Raw genomic sequence first — 17,465 nt, 5'->3', positions numbered from 1 at the left:
TTTTTAAATTCCTCTAGTTTAGATGTTAATTTTGCATCACTAATTTTAAAAAAACATTGAATATAGGTAAATATTTAAATTCAACATAGTTAATACTACTCTATGATTTTAAAATTTCCATTTAAATATCCTATAATTTTATTTTTATTGCACGATATAAACCCTAATATTAAATTGGTAACAAAGAATGCTTTTTGCAAATTACAGAATCGTAAAGTATAGATTATAGAATTAGTACAATACTGTATTATACTGCCATGTGATTTATAAAAATTATTATTTTAGTATTTTTATCTTATTTAGATAATAACGGTGAAACTAAATAAAAATACAAAATAGTTAAGTACAATCTTAAATCACAAATTTGCAGAATTCACAGTGGGTTGTAAACTTATAACCTTACTCATTCAAAAGCCCTATTTATCCTACTAATCATTTTTTTTTTTTACTAAAATTCAAATAAGAGTTCGAAACTCTACAACCCCATGGATGAAGGGCTGTACAGGTTACAACCCCTTTGGGTCGCAGATTTAGTATTTCTCACATATTAAAGCTCAAATATCTACTTTAAATAGGCCTATAGCTAGGTCGAATAACGATTCAGAAATATTAGTGAGTCAAGGAGCACAAACAACCGACGTCAGCATGACGTCATAAATATTTAATTAATTTTAACTTTATTATATAAAAACATATATTATTATTAGTACCATTTATAATTATAAAATACTAATTTTTAGGCCAAATATTGTAGATATTATTTTTTAAATTTTATTTTTTATAATAGAAAATAAATTCTGTAATGATCAATCATGAACAAAATAAAAAATTACACAATTTAAGAAAAAAAAAAACTTAATTGATTCGCTCGGAAGAGGATTGTGTGAGACCGTACGTATACAGGTAGTCTTATTTATAAGATATAGGATTAATAGCATACAGTTTTCTGTAAATATAGTGAATTATAAATATATCTCTACAAAATTCAACTTTTTTACTGTAGTGCCCCTGGTGTTCTGTAGCTGTGAGATTTCAGCATCTGAGGCTTGTCGACATATCTGGAGAGTGTTGGAACAAGTCCGAGTCATTTTGACGCGAAATAGACGCAAAACGGACTCAGTGTGACGCGAGAGGAGAATTGTAGCACTGAAATCTGCAAATTGCAGATTGTCAGCATTGAGTACCGGTACCACACAAGGGAGTACCGGTACCTCAGTATAAATTTTTCAACTGCTGCTCTCAGGTTGTGATGGCTAATGCGGGGTACCGGTACGACATCGTCCTAGTACCGATACTCCAGGAGTCCAAAGGGATACACAGATTCGGAGTGCTTGGAAAGCTCAGTCCACGCTTTATAGACCCTTTTGAGATATTTGAGCGAGTGGGACCAGTAACCTACGGGATTGCTCTACCCCACGACTGGCCGGTATTCATGATATTTTTCACGTCTCGTCGTTGAGGAGATACGTGTTTGACCCCTCGCACGTGATCGACTTCGCTCCACCGGAGCTGGGTGACCTGGGAGCGACCGGTATGGATCTTGCTCGGGAGACGAAAGAATTGCATAACCGAGTCATCCCTTATGTAAAAATACAGTGTAGTCATCACGAATAGCGTGAGGCGATCTGGGAGCCGGAGACGGTGATGCGGGAGTTCTACCCTTATTTGTTCGATGCTCAGGTTTGAGTTATGCGTTAAGTTTCGTAGACAAAACTTTTTGTAGTGGGGGAGGGCGTAGTACCCCTGGTGTTCTGTAGCTGTGAGATTTCAGCATTTGAGGTTTGTCGACAAATTTAGAGAGTGTCAGGACAAGTCCGAGTCGTTTTGACGCAACATAGACGTAAAACAGACTCAGTGTGACGCAAGAACAGGATTGTAGCACTGAAATCTGCAAATTACAGGTTGTCAGCATTGAGTATCGGTACCACACAGGAGAGTACTAGTACCCCAGTATAATTTTTTCGACTGCTGCTCTCGGGTTGCGATGGCTGATGCGGGGTACCGGTACGGCATCGGCCTAATACTGGTACTCCAGGATAGGTGAGGGGCCTTTTGGTCTTTTGATGCCTCGATTGTTTCACCCTTATCCCCACCGCTTCTTATAGGATAGAGAGATAGAGGAGGAACTTCTGGTTGCTGTGCTCTCTCTCTCTCTAGTCTTTGATCGTGAGCAAGGTGGAGGCCTCTGTTGGAGTTCGGATCGACGTCGACGTTACGCCGGGGAGTAGTTTGAGCATGCGTGCGTGGTGGTAGTGCCGTTGGAGGCCGGGCGAGCGTGTATTTTCCTCTACTTCCGACTTCTCGCCGTCGTTGGATTAGCTTTTCGAGGTGGGTTGAAGTTTACCGAATTCTTTGGATTTCCTTATAAGCCTAGATGTTGTCAACATGTAAATTCCATGTGTAGTATCATGTTAGCTCGATTCGCCAATTTGTATTATTGTTTTTAAATGAAATCTAAATTGGAGCTTTGAATACTAGTTTTATTGTACATATTGGATTTGGAATTGACTTAGGAGAAAACTTGTCACGCCCCGAGACCGCTACTAATTTGGTCCGGCCCCGGGCGCGTCGAACAGACGCCGAACGAACAGGACCTCCCCTGTCCGCCCAAGGCTAACCAACAGATCATGTATGAGAATTTACCCAGGAATTAATTCATAAATACACGATCAAAAAGCACCACCAGTGCAACAAGACGAGAGCAAGATACAAGTATAAAAACATATACAAGTACATAAAGAGAGAAAAGGCTATCTATTACATTCATTTGACTTAATACATTCAATTACATCTTTTACTTTCTTCCAAAATATAAATACAATCACTCAAACCTCACTCTATACAACATCTACTCTCAAATATAAAAAGGGTGACAGCTAATGCAAAAGGGAGGTAGCTAATGCGACTAGAGCGCCGGGCCCTTACCACGATCCTCACGCTCACCGGGGACGCCCGAACTAGAACCTGAAAAGAGTGGGGTGAGAACTAACTTCCTTAGTTCCCAGTGGGTTCGGCCGCCGACTCCGCCGATCTCCCCATTAGGTCCAAGCGGGCAAAAGTAGATAATCGATAGATAGATAGAAAAGGAAAGCTGTAAAGAAAGGAAAGTAAAGCTACACTACTATGCCCAATCATAGATACATGAAATGCATGTTCAATGAAACGGTAAGCAACTAACCTGTCGTCATGTCAAAGGTAAAGCTATGTACTTGTTCATCAATCTCATTCACTTGTTTCTTAATCTCGTGGCTTCCCTGAAGGAGCCTACTGCTCACTAGCCATCTCGAAGGTAGGGAGGGTCAACTCGCACTACGAACCGAGACCGTCTGCCGGGGCCGGAAAATAGGCAATCCCTTGGGACCCAAAATAGGCAATCTCACGTGACCAACATCCGGAGTGCACTACTTGTGTGGGGCTTCCATCACAAGATTTAGAAACAGACCGTTAGCGTGATCCAATCCTCGTCTCGAGAATACCCTATCCTCTAGGGCTACAATCATCATATAGTCCATAGGTTTCACATACACTACGACTCATATGTGTCATTTGTTCTTTTGCTTACTATCAACTAAATTGCCACTCGTCCATTGTTTACTATCGACTAGATGCCACTCGTTCTTTGTTCATCATTAGACCGACCATTGAGCCCATCACTTTCTTTGCACTATAGGATTCACAAGTCTCGACCCAATCCTTATCAATCCACTATATCATGTATCCAATGCATGCTGCGATATCATTAAGGAAAGCATAAGGAAAGGCAATGCACAATCATCCTATAATGCAATAATACAAGATGCATGAATTGACATGTACTAAGACATAGAGGGGAGCCCGATTGCTTCGGGATGGACACCACCCACCTCTTGGCGATGCCGCGATGATAGAAAACTTGACGCTGCGGTCGCTGCACGCAGCTTCAACTCCTCGGGGTGAAGTGAGCCCTCGAGTACCCGATTCGGCGATAACTCCGCACTCGCTCGTCGGATCGGCAAACCGTCTTCGCCGACGTGTTCCGAGACCTAGCAATTTGGTTTACGACCTATTAAGATAGATCAAAACCCTAGATTTACCAAAATTCCAAATCCGTGCCCTAGAATGGCAACGGGGAAGAAATCCGTGGTGTGAGCTTCGATTTCGAGCTCGAACTATCTATTTATCCCCAATAGGTTCCATTTGAACCAATTCTAAGCAACAAAACCCAATCCTAAGAAATCTACCATGAGTGGGTTTGGAGCTTACCTCTAAGCCAAGCTCCAAGCTTGCCCTAGATTGGTGGAGAGAGGGAAGAAGATGATCCTCTCATTCTTCTTGACCTTCTCCTTCTCCTTCTTCTCTTTCTTTTCCTTATTCTTCTTCTTCTTCTTCTTCTCTTTCTTTTCTTTCTGGAGATAGAGAGGGAAAGAGTGTGAAAGAGAGAGAGGAAGAGCAATTGAGAAGGGGAGAGGGGTCCCCAAGCCTCTAATAAGGCCATTTTGCAATTAGCCCTCTCAACTTTTCATCTTTAGAACCAGCACTCTCTGGGCATTTTCGCAGTGAGGGACCGGTCCCAGCTCGGGAGGACCGGTCCCCGAAGGCTGCCATCTCGGGCAGAGGGGTTTTCGCGTTCGGGAACCGGTCCTTGCCTGAGAGACTAGTCTCCAGGAGACCGGTCCTTGTCCGAGAGACCGTTTCCCGAAAGTTGAGTTTTCGGGAGTTAGCCAAATTTCGGCTATTTTCGCTTGGCCAACGTTCGGGAACTGGTCCCTCACCACCAGGGACCGGTCTCATCAGAGACCTCCACAGCCCAGCCTGATGGGACCGGTCCCTCCCTGCCAGGGACCGGTCCCCGAGCGCATTTTTGCTCCAGTGCAAGTTTTGCACTTGTGCTCTCGCGGACCTCTCCTTAATGCACTTTATGCATTATAATCACCTTCGGACTTTTCGAAGCTTACGCACTCGACAACTAGTCAATTCTAATCGAAGTTTAATCCTCGAGTTTCGAGAATTCACTTCCTTACATCCTTCTTACCTTAAAAGAGTTTCGTCCTCGAAACGAACTCAATACTACAAAACTTATTTAGAATTCCAAATTCTAAATTCATACCTCGGTTTAACCCTCGAACAGGCGAGGATGATTCGCCTTCATCTGCTCCTCGAGCTCCCAGGTGGCTTCGCGATCATCATGATTGCTCCACCGAACTCGGACATAAGGAATTTCCCGATTCCTTAACCTGCGCACTTCACGAGCGGTAATTGCCACCGGGAATTCCTCGTAGCTCAGGTCCTCCTGAAGTTCCGGCGGCTCGTATAACATCGCGTGTTCGGGGTCAGGAATGTATTTGCGAAGATTGGAGACGTGGAATACATTGTTCACATCCGCTAGCTTCGGCGGCAACGCGAGCCGATAAGCCACCGTCCCAATCCGCTCCAAGATCTCATAGGGGCCAATATATCGGGGACTTAACTTTCCCCGAACTCCAAAGCGCCTTACACCTCTCATAGGCGAGACCTTTAAGAAGACGCGGTCGCCCACCGCAAACTCTAGATCTCGTCGGCGCCTATCTGCATAGTTCTGTTGTCGAGACTGCGCCGTGAGTAATCGTTTGCGAGCAAGGCGGACCTTTTCTTCCGCCTCCCTCAGCACATCGGGGCTAAATTCCGTGCGTTCGCCCACGTCACTCCAATAAATGGGAGAGCGGCACTTCCGCCCATAAAGAGCTTCGAACGGTGCTATCTCCACGCTAGCGTGATAACTGTTGTTGTAGGCGAACTCGGCCATTGGCAAATACTTACACCAACCTCCTTTTTAATCGATGACACACGCTCGCAACGTATCCTCCAGAGTCTGAATGGTTCTTTCAGTTTGTCCGTCGGTCTGGGGATGAAATGCAGTACTGAAATCGAGCCGCGTGCCAAGGGCCTCCTGCAGGCTTTTCCAGAAATATGAAGTAAACTTGGGCTCTCTATCCGACACAATCGATTTCGGCACCCCGTGTAACCTCACTACTTCGTCGAGATATACCTGCGCCAACTTATCTCCCGCCCAGGTGGTGTGGATCGGTAGAAAGTGCGCTGACTTCGTCAAGCGATCCACAATCACCCAGATCGCGTCGTGTCCCCCTGTCGAGCGATGTAAGCCAACGATGAAATCCATAGATATATCCTCCCATTTCCAGACGGGAATAGGTAGGCTTTGAAACTTCCCCGCTGGAAACCGGCGCTCCGCCTTTACTTGCTGACAAGTTAAGCACTTTGCCACGAAGCGCCCAATATCAGCCTTCATCCCCGGCCACAAATAGAGTGCTCTCAACTCATGATACATTTTGGTGCCACCCGGGTGATCCGCGTATGGAGACTGGTGAGCTTCTTGCAGAATCAACTCGCGAAGCCCTTCATCCTCAGGCACGCACCATCGGTTTCGAAACCAAAGCGCGCCACCGGCGTCCACACTAAAATCGCCATCTCGTCCTTCCTCGATATTGCGCCGCACCTTCTGGAGACTCGGATCTGCAGGTTGCAATTTCTTGATCCTCTCCAATAAGGTTGGTTGAATAATGAGCGCCATCAACTGAGCCGGGACCTCGGGAGCGACCACTTCGAGGTCCAGTCGCTCCATCTCCAGCCCTAGGGGCGTTTGCCGGGTAACATCAAAAGCGAGGTTCTTCGCCGACTTTCTACTAAGTGTGTCCGCGACCACATTTGCTTTGCCGGGGTGGTAGAGAATATCGACATCATAATCCTTTAATAGCTCTAGCCACCGCCTTTGTCGCATGTTTAGCTCCTTCTGGGTAAATAGATACTTCAGACTTTTGTGGTCGGTGTAGATCTCGCAGTGTGCACCGTATAGGTAGTGCCTCCACAACTTCAGCGCAAAGATCACCGCCGCCAACTCCAAGTCATGGATGGGGTAATTCTTCTCGTGGTCCTTCAGCTGACGGGATGCATAAGCTATCACCCTCCCGCCTTGCATCAGGACACACCCCAAGCCCAGATAGGATGCGTCGCTATAAACCACAAAGTCCTCGCCCTGCACCGGTAAGGCGAGTATTGGAGCCGACGTCAATCTTTTCTTCAACTCGTTGAAGCTTTGGTCACATTCGTCGCTCCAAATAAACTTGACGCCCTTCTGAGTCAAACCGGTAAGTGGAGTTACAATCTTCGAAAAGCCCTCCACAAACCGTCGATAATAGCCCGCTAAGCCCACAAAGCTTCGGACCTCCGTGACGTTCGTCGGGCGTGGCCAATTCTCGACCGCTTCGACTTTCCTCGGGTCAACCGAAACACCGCCCTCGGAAATCACATGCCCCAAGAAGGCAACCTCTCGAAGCCAGAAATCACATTTCTTCAGCTTTGCGAATAGCTTCTCCTCCCGAAGGATTTGAAGCACCGTCCGCAAATGCTCCGCGTGCTCCTCGTCGTCCCGCGAATAGACCAAGATGTCGTCTATGAAGACCACGACAAATCGGTCCAAGCACGCCTTGAACACACGGTTCATCAGGTCCATGAATGCAGCCGGGGCATTAGTGAGCCCGAAAGGCATAACCGTGTATTCATAGTGTCCATAACGCGTACGAAACGCGGTCTTCTGAATATCCTCCGACTTGATCTTTAACTGATGATAGCCGGATTGTAGGTCTATCTTCGAGTACACTCGTGACCCCTGTAATTGGTCGAATAAGTCGTCGATTTGGGGCAACGGGTACTTATTCTTTATTGTGACCTTATTCAACTCTCGATAATCCACGCAGAGTCGAAACGAGCCATCTTTCTTGCGCACGAACAACACCGGCGCTTCCCACGGCGATACGCTCGGCCGGATAAATCCTTTGTCGAGAAGATCTTGTAACTGATCCCTCAATTCCCTTAGTTCTGCCGGCGCCATGCGGTACGGGGCCTTTGAGATCGGCGCCGTCCCGGGAATCAAGTCTATAACGAACTCGATCTCCCGATCCGGCGGCATCCCCGGTAACTCCGTGGGAAATACATCCGGAAATTCCCACACCACCGATAAATTTTCTAATTTCGGCACCACCCGGTCCACCTCCACGACGGTCGCCAGAAATGCTACGCAGCCGCCGTTGACCAACTTCCTAGCTCTCGTCGCTGATACTGTCGCGACGAAGCAAGAACTTCGACATGCTCGATAAACGAACTCCTTCTGTCCGGGCTCCCGAAAGGTGATCAATTTATTCTTACAATCGATCGTGGCGTAATACTTCGAGAGCCAGTCCATGCCTAAAATAATGTCGTAGGCCTCCAGTTTAACGAGTTCCAACATCCGGATGGGCATTATCCAATCACCTACTTGCACCGGACACAACGAGCACTCCGTATAGGTATTAAATGACGACTCGGGACCCTCAACTCGCCAATTGCCACTTGCTTCTATGGGTATGTCATGTATGGGTGCAAATGCTCTACTAATAAATGAATGCGTGGCACCCGTATCGAACATAGCTCTGGAGCGAACTCCATTGATTAGAACCATACCTACCACAACAAAACTATAGGTTCTACACTGTCATTTTCTGAAAACTACCAGATTTAGTTTTAGGAGCTGTAATTTGCTTGTATCGCCGCAGTTTTTAGGTAGTGGATATCTAGAATAGTGTAGAATGAATTTACGCTCATGCTGGAATGCCGAATTTATTTTTACAGTAGGGTATAGACTGTTCTGGACTGTCGGGTGCCGTTATGGTTGACGGTGGACCCAGTTTGCTGTTTTTGCATTAGATTGTGCCGAAGGCATGTAAATTATGGTTGTTAGACCAGTTAAACCCCTTCTGCTTTGACTATAGCCTATGAGAGTCTGATTGAGCTCGGCAGACATATGCTTGCATACTCGGTTGGATAGCGCCCACGAGTGCCACTCCGGAGTCGGGCTTTGTGTTTTTGCGTTGTTGTCGTGGTGTCCTGTTTGGACTCGCTCTCCACTGACGACCCAGCGTGGTGGTAGTTAGTGTAGCTTCGATAGGTGGGACGTGTGTGTTCACAGTCCCTAGTGAGATTGGGTCAGAGTTTGCATTTTGTTACAGATAGTTAGTGTTAGATCATGATAGTATAGCAATATATAGCTGTAGAGTTTTTCCAGCTTTCTTTACTATTTTTGAGCATACTTTCTGTAGACTTAGTGAGTGAGCCGTTGAGATCGGTAGCGGTACCCACTGAGAACTATTTCTTTTTGCAGTAGTTCTCACACCCAGTTATTCACCCTTTTTGTAGAGCCTTTTTCTGCGGCTGCTATTACTCCTGATACTGATCGTGGAAAAGGAGTTGCGAGTTAGATCCCTTCCAAACAAGTTACAGGGCTAGAGGAGTATCTCCCACAGGTAGTTTTGGATGTTGTCTGGGTACTCGCTGGAGCGAGTGTTGTAGTAGACATTTTGTTATATGTACTTGAACTCTCGAGGTTTTTATATATATGTTTTTCAGTTTAGCAGCTCATTACCTTGTGGTTGTAGCTTGATTTATTTACAGGTACATCTATCGTTTCGTATACAGGAAAAATTTCTATGTATAGGCGGGTCTGTTGGCGTGCCCGGGGAAACGTGTAATCCGGGGCGTGACATTTACCTTAACCCAACAAAAGTCCTAATATTTTTTCAAATATGCCCCAATTGTTAGGATCTGTTAGAAAACTTTAATTAACCATAAGTAAATACTTAAGCCTGATTAGTCAATGAGGTAAACTAATATTTTTACCCTATTATATTATACATTCTTCTCTCAATTAAAACCCTTACACTAGGAACTCTTCTGCTTGTTTCTCTTCCTCTTCCTCTCTCTCCTTCATGCTAGTTTTGAAGCAGTAACTAAAATTTCTCTGTCCCCAATCATCCACGATGTATGTTGCTTCGCTCATGTCAAACACATGCTGCTTCTTCATTCAATTTCCTCTATAATTTTTTTTTTTTATTTTGCTCAAAAGAACAAGTTTAGCAGGAAAAAAAGTGAAAAAAGAGGTTGCAATAATAGTGGATATTTCTGCACAATTATAGCAGTTGGGTCTTTTGGAGAGACATATTTGTGATGACAAAATTGATATTTCATTTATCTGTTGTTAAAAAAAAAAAATAGTTCTCTAACAATAATAAACCAAAGGGACAAATTTGAATATCACTAGACTTTTATAGTAATAAGAGTTAAAAGTTGAACTTTGTAGGATAGAGCACGGTTCCCCCACAATAGCAGTTAAGATTAGCGAGACGAGTCTCTCATCGTCTTGTACTTATGTGTTTGAATCTAATGAGAAAGTCAGAATTTAAAGGAAGAAAAAATGTGAGACCTCTGAAAAGTTGGGACATCACATTGGGTGGCCTATACATTAACGATTCAAAATAAACTTTTTGCTTATCCAACTTAAGTAAATAGTCAAATTGTACTGTTTTATCAATCGGCTTAAATTCGAACCAATCGAACAGGCTGGTCAAACCCGAATTTTAATGCATTGATATATATATTTTTTACCCCCAAGATATTTAAAGCAAACCTCTGTTAGTAAAGGACACAAAAATGAAAAAAAAGAAAAAAAAAAGAAAAGAAAAGAAAAGGTGTCCGTCCCTAATTNTTAGTAAAGGACACGAAAATGAAAAAAAAAGAAAAAAGAAAAAAAAGAAAAAAGAAAAGTGTCCGTCCCTAATTGCTTCAATCAATGCAACTTGGTACCTCACCCCAAAAATAATAATAAAAAAAAATCGAACGGCCAATAGCGCGTCCGTACTTTACGGTCCGTTGAGTTGAATTGAATTGAATTGAATAGATCTGAAATGTTCGCGCATCGAAAACACCGCACCTTTTTTTTTACTTTATTTATTATTATTATTATCAAAATTATTTTAAAAACATAAATCCATTACCTTTTTTTTAGAGAAAAAAAAAGAAAACAAATAAAAATAGCAAAAAAAAGAAAAAGAAAAATTGGGAACGAGTGGTTGAGCGCAACTCAGCCGCATAAATCGGAAAGAGCGTGGAAGGACGGTCGCATACGCCTCTCTGACCACGAAAACTGTTGCATGCACCTGGTGTATGATAATTACATTTCATGCACCGTAACTTTAAATTTTTTATGAAATTTTTTTTTAAAAAAAATCTACAAGTTACCTCGACTACCACCCTTTTTGATTCATTTATTTCACTTTTTTTTTTTTAAATTTTGTGTGATTTAAGCCATTTGATTATTGTAGCAGTATAAAATTCATATTCACTGGACTCATAAAAATAAATAATGCATATAAATTTTAAAATGTAAGAGTCACTAAAAGACTCCCAAATTTAAAAAAAATCGAATAATTCTATATCTTTTAACTGTTTTATTATAAAGATTTTAAATTTATAATTTAATTTATTAGTGAAAATTAAAACAAAATTACTTGATATATTTCGTGAGATGTAAAAATCTTACACGACACCGAATACATTACAGTTTTTTTTTTTTTTATCTTTAAAACTATTTGATATAGACGATGAATTTTATAAACACATTAATTTTCAGTTTAAAAGGATTTTGAACTTTATTTATAAGTAATGTATATATATATTTATACAAATATATTTTAATTTTAAATTACAAATTCCACACAATATTAGTGGTGCATGAAGTGTATGGTTACGCGGGGTGTACGCAAAAAAAACCTCCCCTCTGACTCCCAACACGCGCGCTCCATCTCTCAAAGTAGCCGTTGAATATTATCCAGTTGTATTTTGTTTTTATTATATTATTATTTGTTCACTTTTATATTTATTTATTATTTATTATTTATATGAAAAGAAAATAGAGTGAGGCACCAACAACGTGAATGAATAAAAAAAAAAAAAGAAAAAGAAATAGAGTGATGCTTTTAGATCTGTGTAACCTCGTTATTATGTCTATTTACATAAATGTCCCTCACAAGGACTGTAAAATAAAAATTACACGGCTTTTTCTAATTTTCAGTTTGACTCTGTTATAATTTAATCGGATCAGTACAATCCATAAATATTGATTTACTCAATGCTGAATTAATTCTCAATATATTTATATTTATAGTGAATAAATTAAATATTCAAAAAATTTAAATAATTATATGATAAATAAATAATTATGATTTGCACAACTTGATATTTCTTGTGGAGTTGTTATATTTTCTAATCACGCATTTTTATTTTAGACAACATATTCTTTCCGTAATTCTAAATAGAGTCTTTGCCGATTCTTTTTTTTTTTTCCCAATTATGATTTGTTGTATAAGAAATAATAGTGTGAGTATATTTGTTTCACCGAAAATAAAGAGAAGCATAGCATATTTTCGACTGTAAATATATGCTTTTGTTGTTTGGTTTTGTCATAACTTAAACTTGTACATTGCTCTCAAAACATCGTAATCGACTTCGTCTTGACTGATGACAAAATTAAATACACGAAAGAGATATTAAAAAGGTATCTTTCTTACTCTTTTAATTTGCTAGTCAAAAATTTATTACAAAATATATAGAAATACACAACAACTGCAGTTTCAAAGCTATTGACCTCCTAACTAAATAAATAAATATAAAAAATAAATTATATTTTAATTTTTAGTTTAAAATAAAATTATTTTAATCTGATAATCAGTTAGGAGACGAACAAAACTCTCACCTCAAAATTAAAGGACGTAATTAAAAAATGGCTAGAGCTATTATATGTACTCTTATAGGTAAAGAGCAATTTATGCTACTAAATTTTCAGTCGTTGGATGAAAAGACGTGCGGATAGGATGATAGTGATTTCCGATTAGGATAATAGTAGTTTTTCAGTATTGAATGGATGGTTGGTTGAATAGTATGATATAACCGATGAAAATGATTAAAATAATAGATTTAATGACCGAAAATTTATGTGTATAAAAGTAGACTGGACTCATTAATAGGGAAAACTTCAAAAAACCCCCCTGTGGTTTCGTGCATTCTCACTTTGCTCCCTGTGTTTAAAAACGTATCAATTTAACCCGCCTGTGTTTCATTTTTAATCTTTTTCGGAAGCTTTTTCCGTTAATATTTCGTAAATTAAATATACAAAAACTTCAGATAACCATCTATATTTATCGAATAGTCACTTTAAGTATCCTTTAATTTTAACTTTGTTCACTGATTTTAAAAAAAATAATAATAAAATGGATACAAAAAGAAAATGAAATCACAGGGGACAAAATTGATATTTTTTAAACCACAGGGTAGCAAAAGTGAGAATGTATGAAACCACAGGGGGGTGTTTTTGAAGTTTTCCCTAAAAATATTTTGATATGTTTATAAGATTCCAGAAGGGTATATATGTAAATTCACTTACAACCTTATGCAATGAGAATAATTTTATTATTAGTCATCATCATACCCCTCGCCCTTCGATGGCCTCACGAGTCACGCCCCTTTGTGTTTCTTTTGCCTTTTCTTTTTTTTTTTTTCCCATTTTTAAAAATTATTTTATCTTTAATTAATTTTTATTATTTATATTTATTTTATTAGCTGTCTCATTGCCTCCTCCTCCTCTATAAAATCCCCCCACCCCTTATCTCATCCTCTCCTTCCTTTTTTCCTTTCCCCTCCTACAGCGTTCTCTACTTCGCCTCTATTTTGATTTTTGAGAGGCCATAATTTTAGGTAATTTTTTTATTACTCTTTTTTTTCCCATTTAATTTAATTTTTCTCTTTCATGAGTTGTTTTTTTTTTTTTTTTCCTTAAAAGATTGCTGCAAAAATCGTGCCCAAAATCCCTTTTTTTTTTTTTTTTTTTTTGTAGTACCATGATTCAAAATCTAAGTTTTTTAGCCGAATATTTATTTCTTCTTCTCCTATTTTAAATTTTTTTATTCCTTTGTCGTAATTTATTTCTCAGGAGGTTGCGTGATTTAAATAATTAAAAAAAGGTCAGGGAAAAAAAATGAATCGGTGTGCGATGCAGCAGAGCGCGTTGGCCGCGTGGGAGGAGGTGATGCGGGCCCGCTCGGCGGTTCGGACGGAAAAACAATCGCGGTCCACCTGCCCCAAACGCGCCGGGCTCGGCCCGGTTCACGCCCCGACACCCGGTTCGCCCATCCGGTTGTTGCACACCAGGTATCAACCCGAGATCTACGATTCTAACCCGCGCGGTGGAGTTGTTCGATGTTTTTATGGTGAGAATTTTTTTATTTTTTATTTTTTGCCTCTATAGTTAATTATAGTTAATAGTTAATTAGTAATTTACGGTTTTTATTTTCCAACCCCAAAAAAAACGATATAGCGTCAATTTTTGGTTATAATTATATATTTGTCCTCCTTTTATTATCATCATCTTTATATTTTATTTTTTTAATATTATATGGAAGCGATAGGAAACGCTAGCGGGAAAAGCGCAATTTTATACGTGGAAACGTTTTTTTTTTTTTAATTTTTTTTCTTTATATATATAAAAATAACCTGGTATAGTTTATTTCCTAATATATTCGACTTATTCTTCACTTAATTTTAGATATTTATTTAGATATTTATTATATATATTATGCAAAGAATGAATTGTAGGAAATTATTGTGGAACGCGAACATTCTTCTGAATAGGAACGTTTCCCCTTTCCATTCCTTATTTAAAACCATAATAATAATAAAAGCGTTTCCCTTTAGAGATATTATTATTCAAAAATTAAAATTTTTCGTAGGAAATTCAAATTTAAAAATTTTTTTTTTTATTGATGCGCAATTTTTATGTCTTTTTATTTGAATTTTATCGATTTTAAGACGCATAAATTTTCCCGTAAAGTAAAATAAACATCAACGGCTAATAATGCTGTACGAACGAATTAATAATAAAATTTTAATTTTTTAACTGAATATATTATAATTAATTTTTTAATATTTTTTTTAAAAAAGGGGGCCTATAGTTGCAACGGTATCAAATACCGACACTTATGATTTATGACCATTTTTCTTTTAATTATTAGAGTAACCCTTTCCACATATAAGCTATATTAATTAATTAGCAAGGTAATTAATTAAATTAAATTTGTTTATTTGCAGGGCGATGAGCAGGGCCACGTGGCGTCATCCCCGCCGTTCTTTTGCGGGTCCCCGCCGAGCCGCGCGTCCAACCCGCTGGTCCACGACCCCCGGTTCGGCGAGCTCGAGCCGCCGGCTCACCACCTACCGGCCCAGACCGGTTCGAAAAGCCGGTCGGGCTGCGGCGCCCGGGTCAAGTCCGGGTTCGAGCCGGCCGTGGTTCGGGTCGAGGGTTTTGACTGCCTCGATCGCCGCGCCGACGCGCGCGGCCGCGGCCACGGCCCCGGGATCGCCGCAGTGGCGTAGCACAGCCCCCCCGCCACGTGTACATAAAGATTCGTGCTCTCAAGTGCTCGTTATTTCTCGTTTTTGGGAGCATGTTGAGAGAGAGAGAGAGAGAGAGAGAGAGAGTTAAAAAAAAAAAAGATTATTAACGTTGAGGAGTTTACTATTTTACTATTATTATTTCTACGTTATTAGGTTCTAATTAAGTAACAACCCCTTTTAATTTAATCTATTTTACTTTAAATGTAAAAATTTATTTTAAATTATTATTGTAGATATATTTTTCTATTTTATGAAGTGGGAGCGCGAGAGAAAGAGGGTCTTTTTGCAATTTAGTCCTTTTGTATGGGGAGGGAAGGGCCTTTAATGTATGAGGTGTCTTTTTGAAGGGTGTTTTAGGGAGTTGGGTTTGTTTGTTTTTAAGTCACAATGAGAAGAAGATGTATATATGGCTTAAATCTTAGTAAATCAATGCTGGGTTTGTATTTGCCCATTTTGAGTTTTTGGAAAGTTTGTGTTTGAATTTCAAATTTTGAGTTGGTGATCTGAATATGCGCAAAATTCCGTTAGAAATAGAATCAAATCTGTGAATAAAATTCAAAAGAATTTCAAAGTTTGGAATAATTTTGTTGAATTTAGGACTTCAATGAATTCTGTTTTGTTAAGGGCATTTGGTTCGGCCAAATACGAATTGAAAACGTGAAAAGTAAAATATTTTTTTTTTCATTAAAAATGTTTTTACGGATTTGAAAAATGTTTGTAGTTTTCATTTTTCATTATTTGTTGGTGAAAACTAAAAATTCAAATCGCTTGAATTTTTTCCTATTTATTTTTTTTTTTTACTTCCTAACCAAATAAATATAAATTTTTAATTAAATAAATATTTGATAATAAATTAATTTTTTTATAAATTGAATATTATAAAATGTAAAATATTTTTTTCATCGAAAATATTTTTATGTTGAACCAAGTGCATTTTTAAGGATTTAACATAAAATAATTTTAATATTTGACTTACGTCCAATATTAGTAAACTAACAACTAAGATAAGAAGCATCATTGAAAGTTTGATGTATATGATGTAATCTTAAATTTGACTTATACCCTATATTTGAAAAGTACTTTAGATATTACGTCTTGAATATAAAGATACAAAATATCTTCAATAGTTTGGAAACATCGTGCATGTGCATATATATATATATATATATATATATATATAGAGTGAGGTTACTATACTATCTGAAGCACTGAGCCTTTCGTACTTTCAGCTCGTTTTCGATGTTGCGACTTTCGAATCGTCGATCGGCTCCGTTAAACTTGATCTAGAGTATTTGAAGTACCTAGAAAATAAATTTTATGATTTTACGATATCATTTACCTAGTGAACGAAGGAGCTCAAAATCAACGGCTGAAAATAAAAATCTTACAAAATGTAATAATATGACATTAAAATTTTAAATCAAAGATATTGATCTTGTTTTATATAGTATAAAAAATTTTCTATCAAAATTTCACGTGATTTGGATATTTCTACACCGTTAAACTTGCAAACCGCTCACTACGGCCTTTGAAATTTGTTGATCTTGAGCCTATTCGATCACTAGGCAAATGATATCGAAAAATAATAAAATTTATTTTCTAGGTACTCCAAATACTCTAGATCAAGTTTAACGGAGCCGATCGACGATTCGAAAGTCGCAACATCAAAAACAAACTGGAAGCACGAAAGGCTCCGTGCTTCCGATAGCATAGTAGCCTCACTCTATATATATATACCCAAAATATCTATTACACGTATCAAATATTATTCTTCACCTCTTGTTCTTTTTTGATCCCTCAATTTCACGGAAACTGCCAATAAAATTTAAATTTTTTAAATTTTTTAAACAATTTTAAAGCAAAAAAAGGCAAAACTTTACGGATGACACGTAAATATCACATACAAATATAGGAGGTAACTAGTACCTGGACTACTTTCCACTACCCGATGGATTGAGCTACTCTTCACATTTAATGGATAAAAAAATTGTTTTTCTTTTTTTTTTTTCTCGTTGTAGGAGAGTTTGAAATAAAAATGTTTAAAACTGTAGAAGAAAGGACATTTGTTCTAAGTCTCTGCGTGTCAGATATGGCTTAAAAAATATATTTTTGTCCAATAATTGATTTTATCATAGGAGGGTGAGAATTTATCTGAGCCAGTTATGGTAGCCAAATTT

General features: G+C 39.0%; 1 protein-coding gene across 1 annotated transcript; it reads left to right on the top strand.

Moving 5' to 3' along the window:
- Positions 14,029–15,756, top strand: LOC109717921. Its single transcript, XM_020243877.1, has 2 exons — positions 14,029–14,105; positions 14,983–15,756. Exons 1-2 carry the CDS (start codon positions 14,103–14,105, stop codon positions 15,265–15,267), a joined length of 288 nt encoding a protein of 95 aa, XP_020099466.1. The 5' UTR covers positions 14,029–14,102; the 3' UTR covers positions 15,268–15,756.

The sequence above is a fragment of the Ananas comosus genome, linkage group 12 (assembly GCF_001540865.1).
Source record: "Ananas comosus cultivar F153 linkage group 12, ASM154086v1, whole genome shotgun sequence".
In the NCBI taxonomy this organism is placed as follows: Eukaryota; Viridiplantae; Streptophyta; class Magnoliopsida; order Poales; family Bromeliaceae; genus Ananas; species Ananas comosus.
This window is presented reverse-complemented; position numbering and strand designations above follow the sequence as displayed.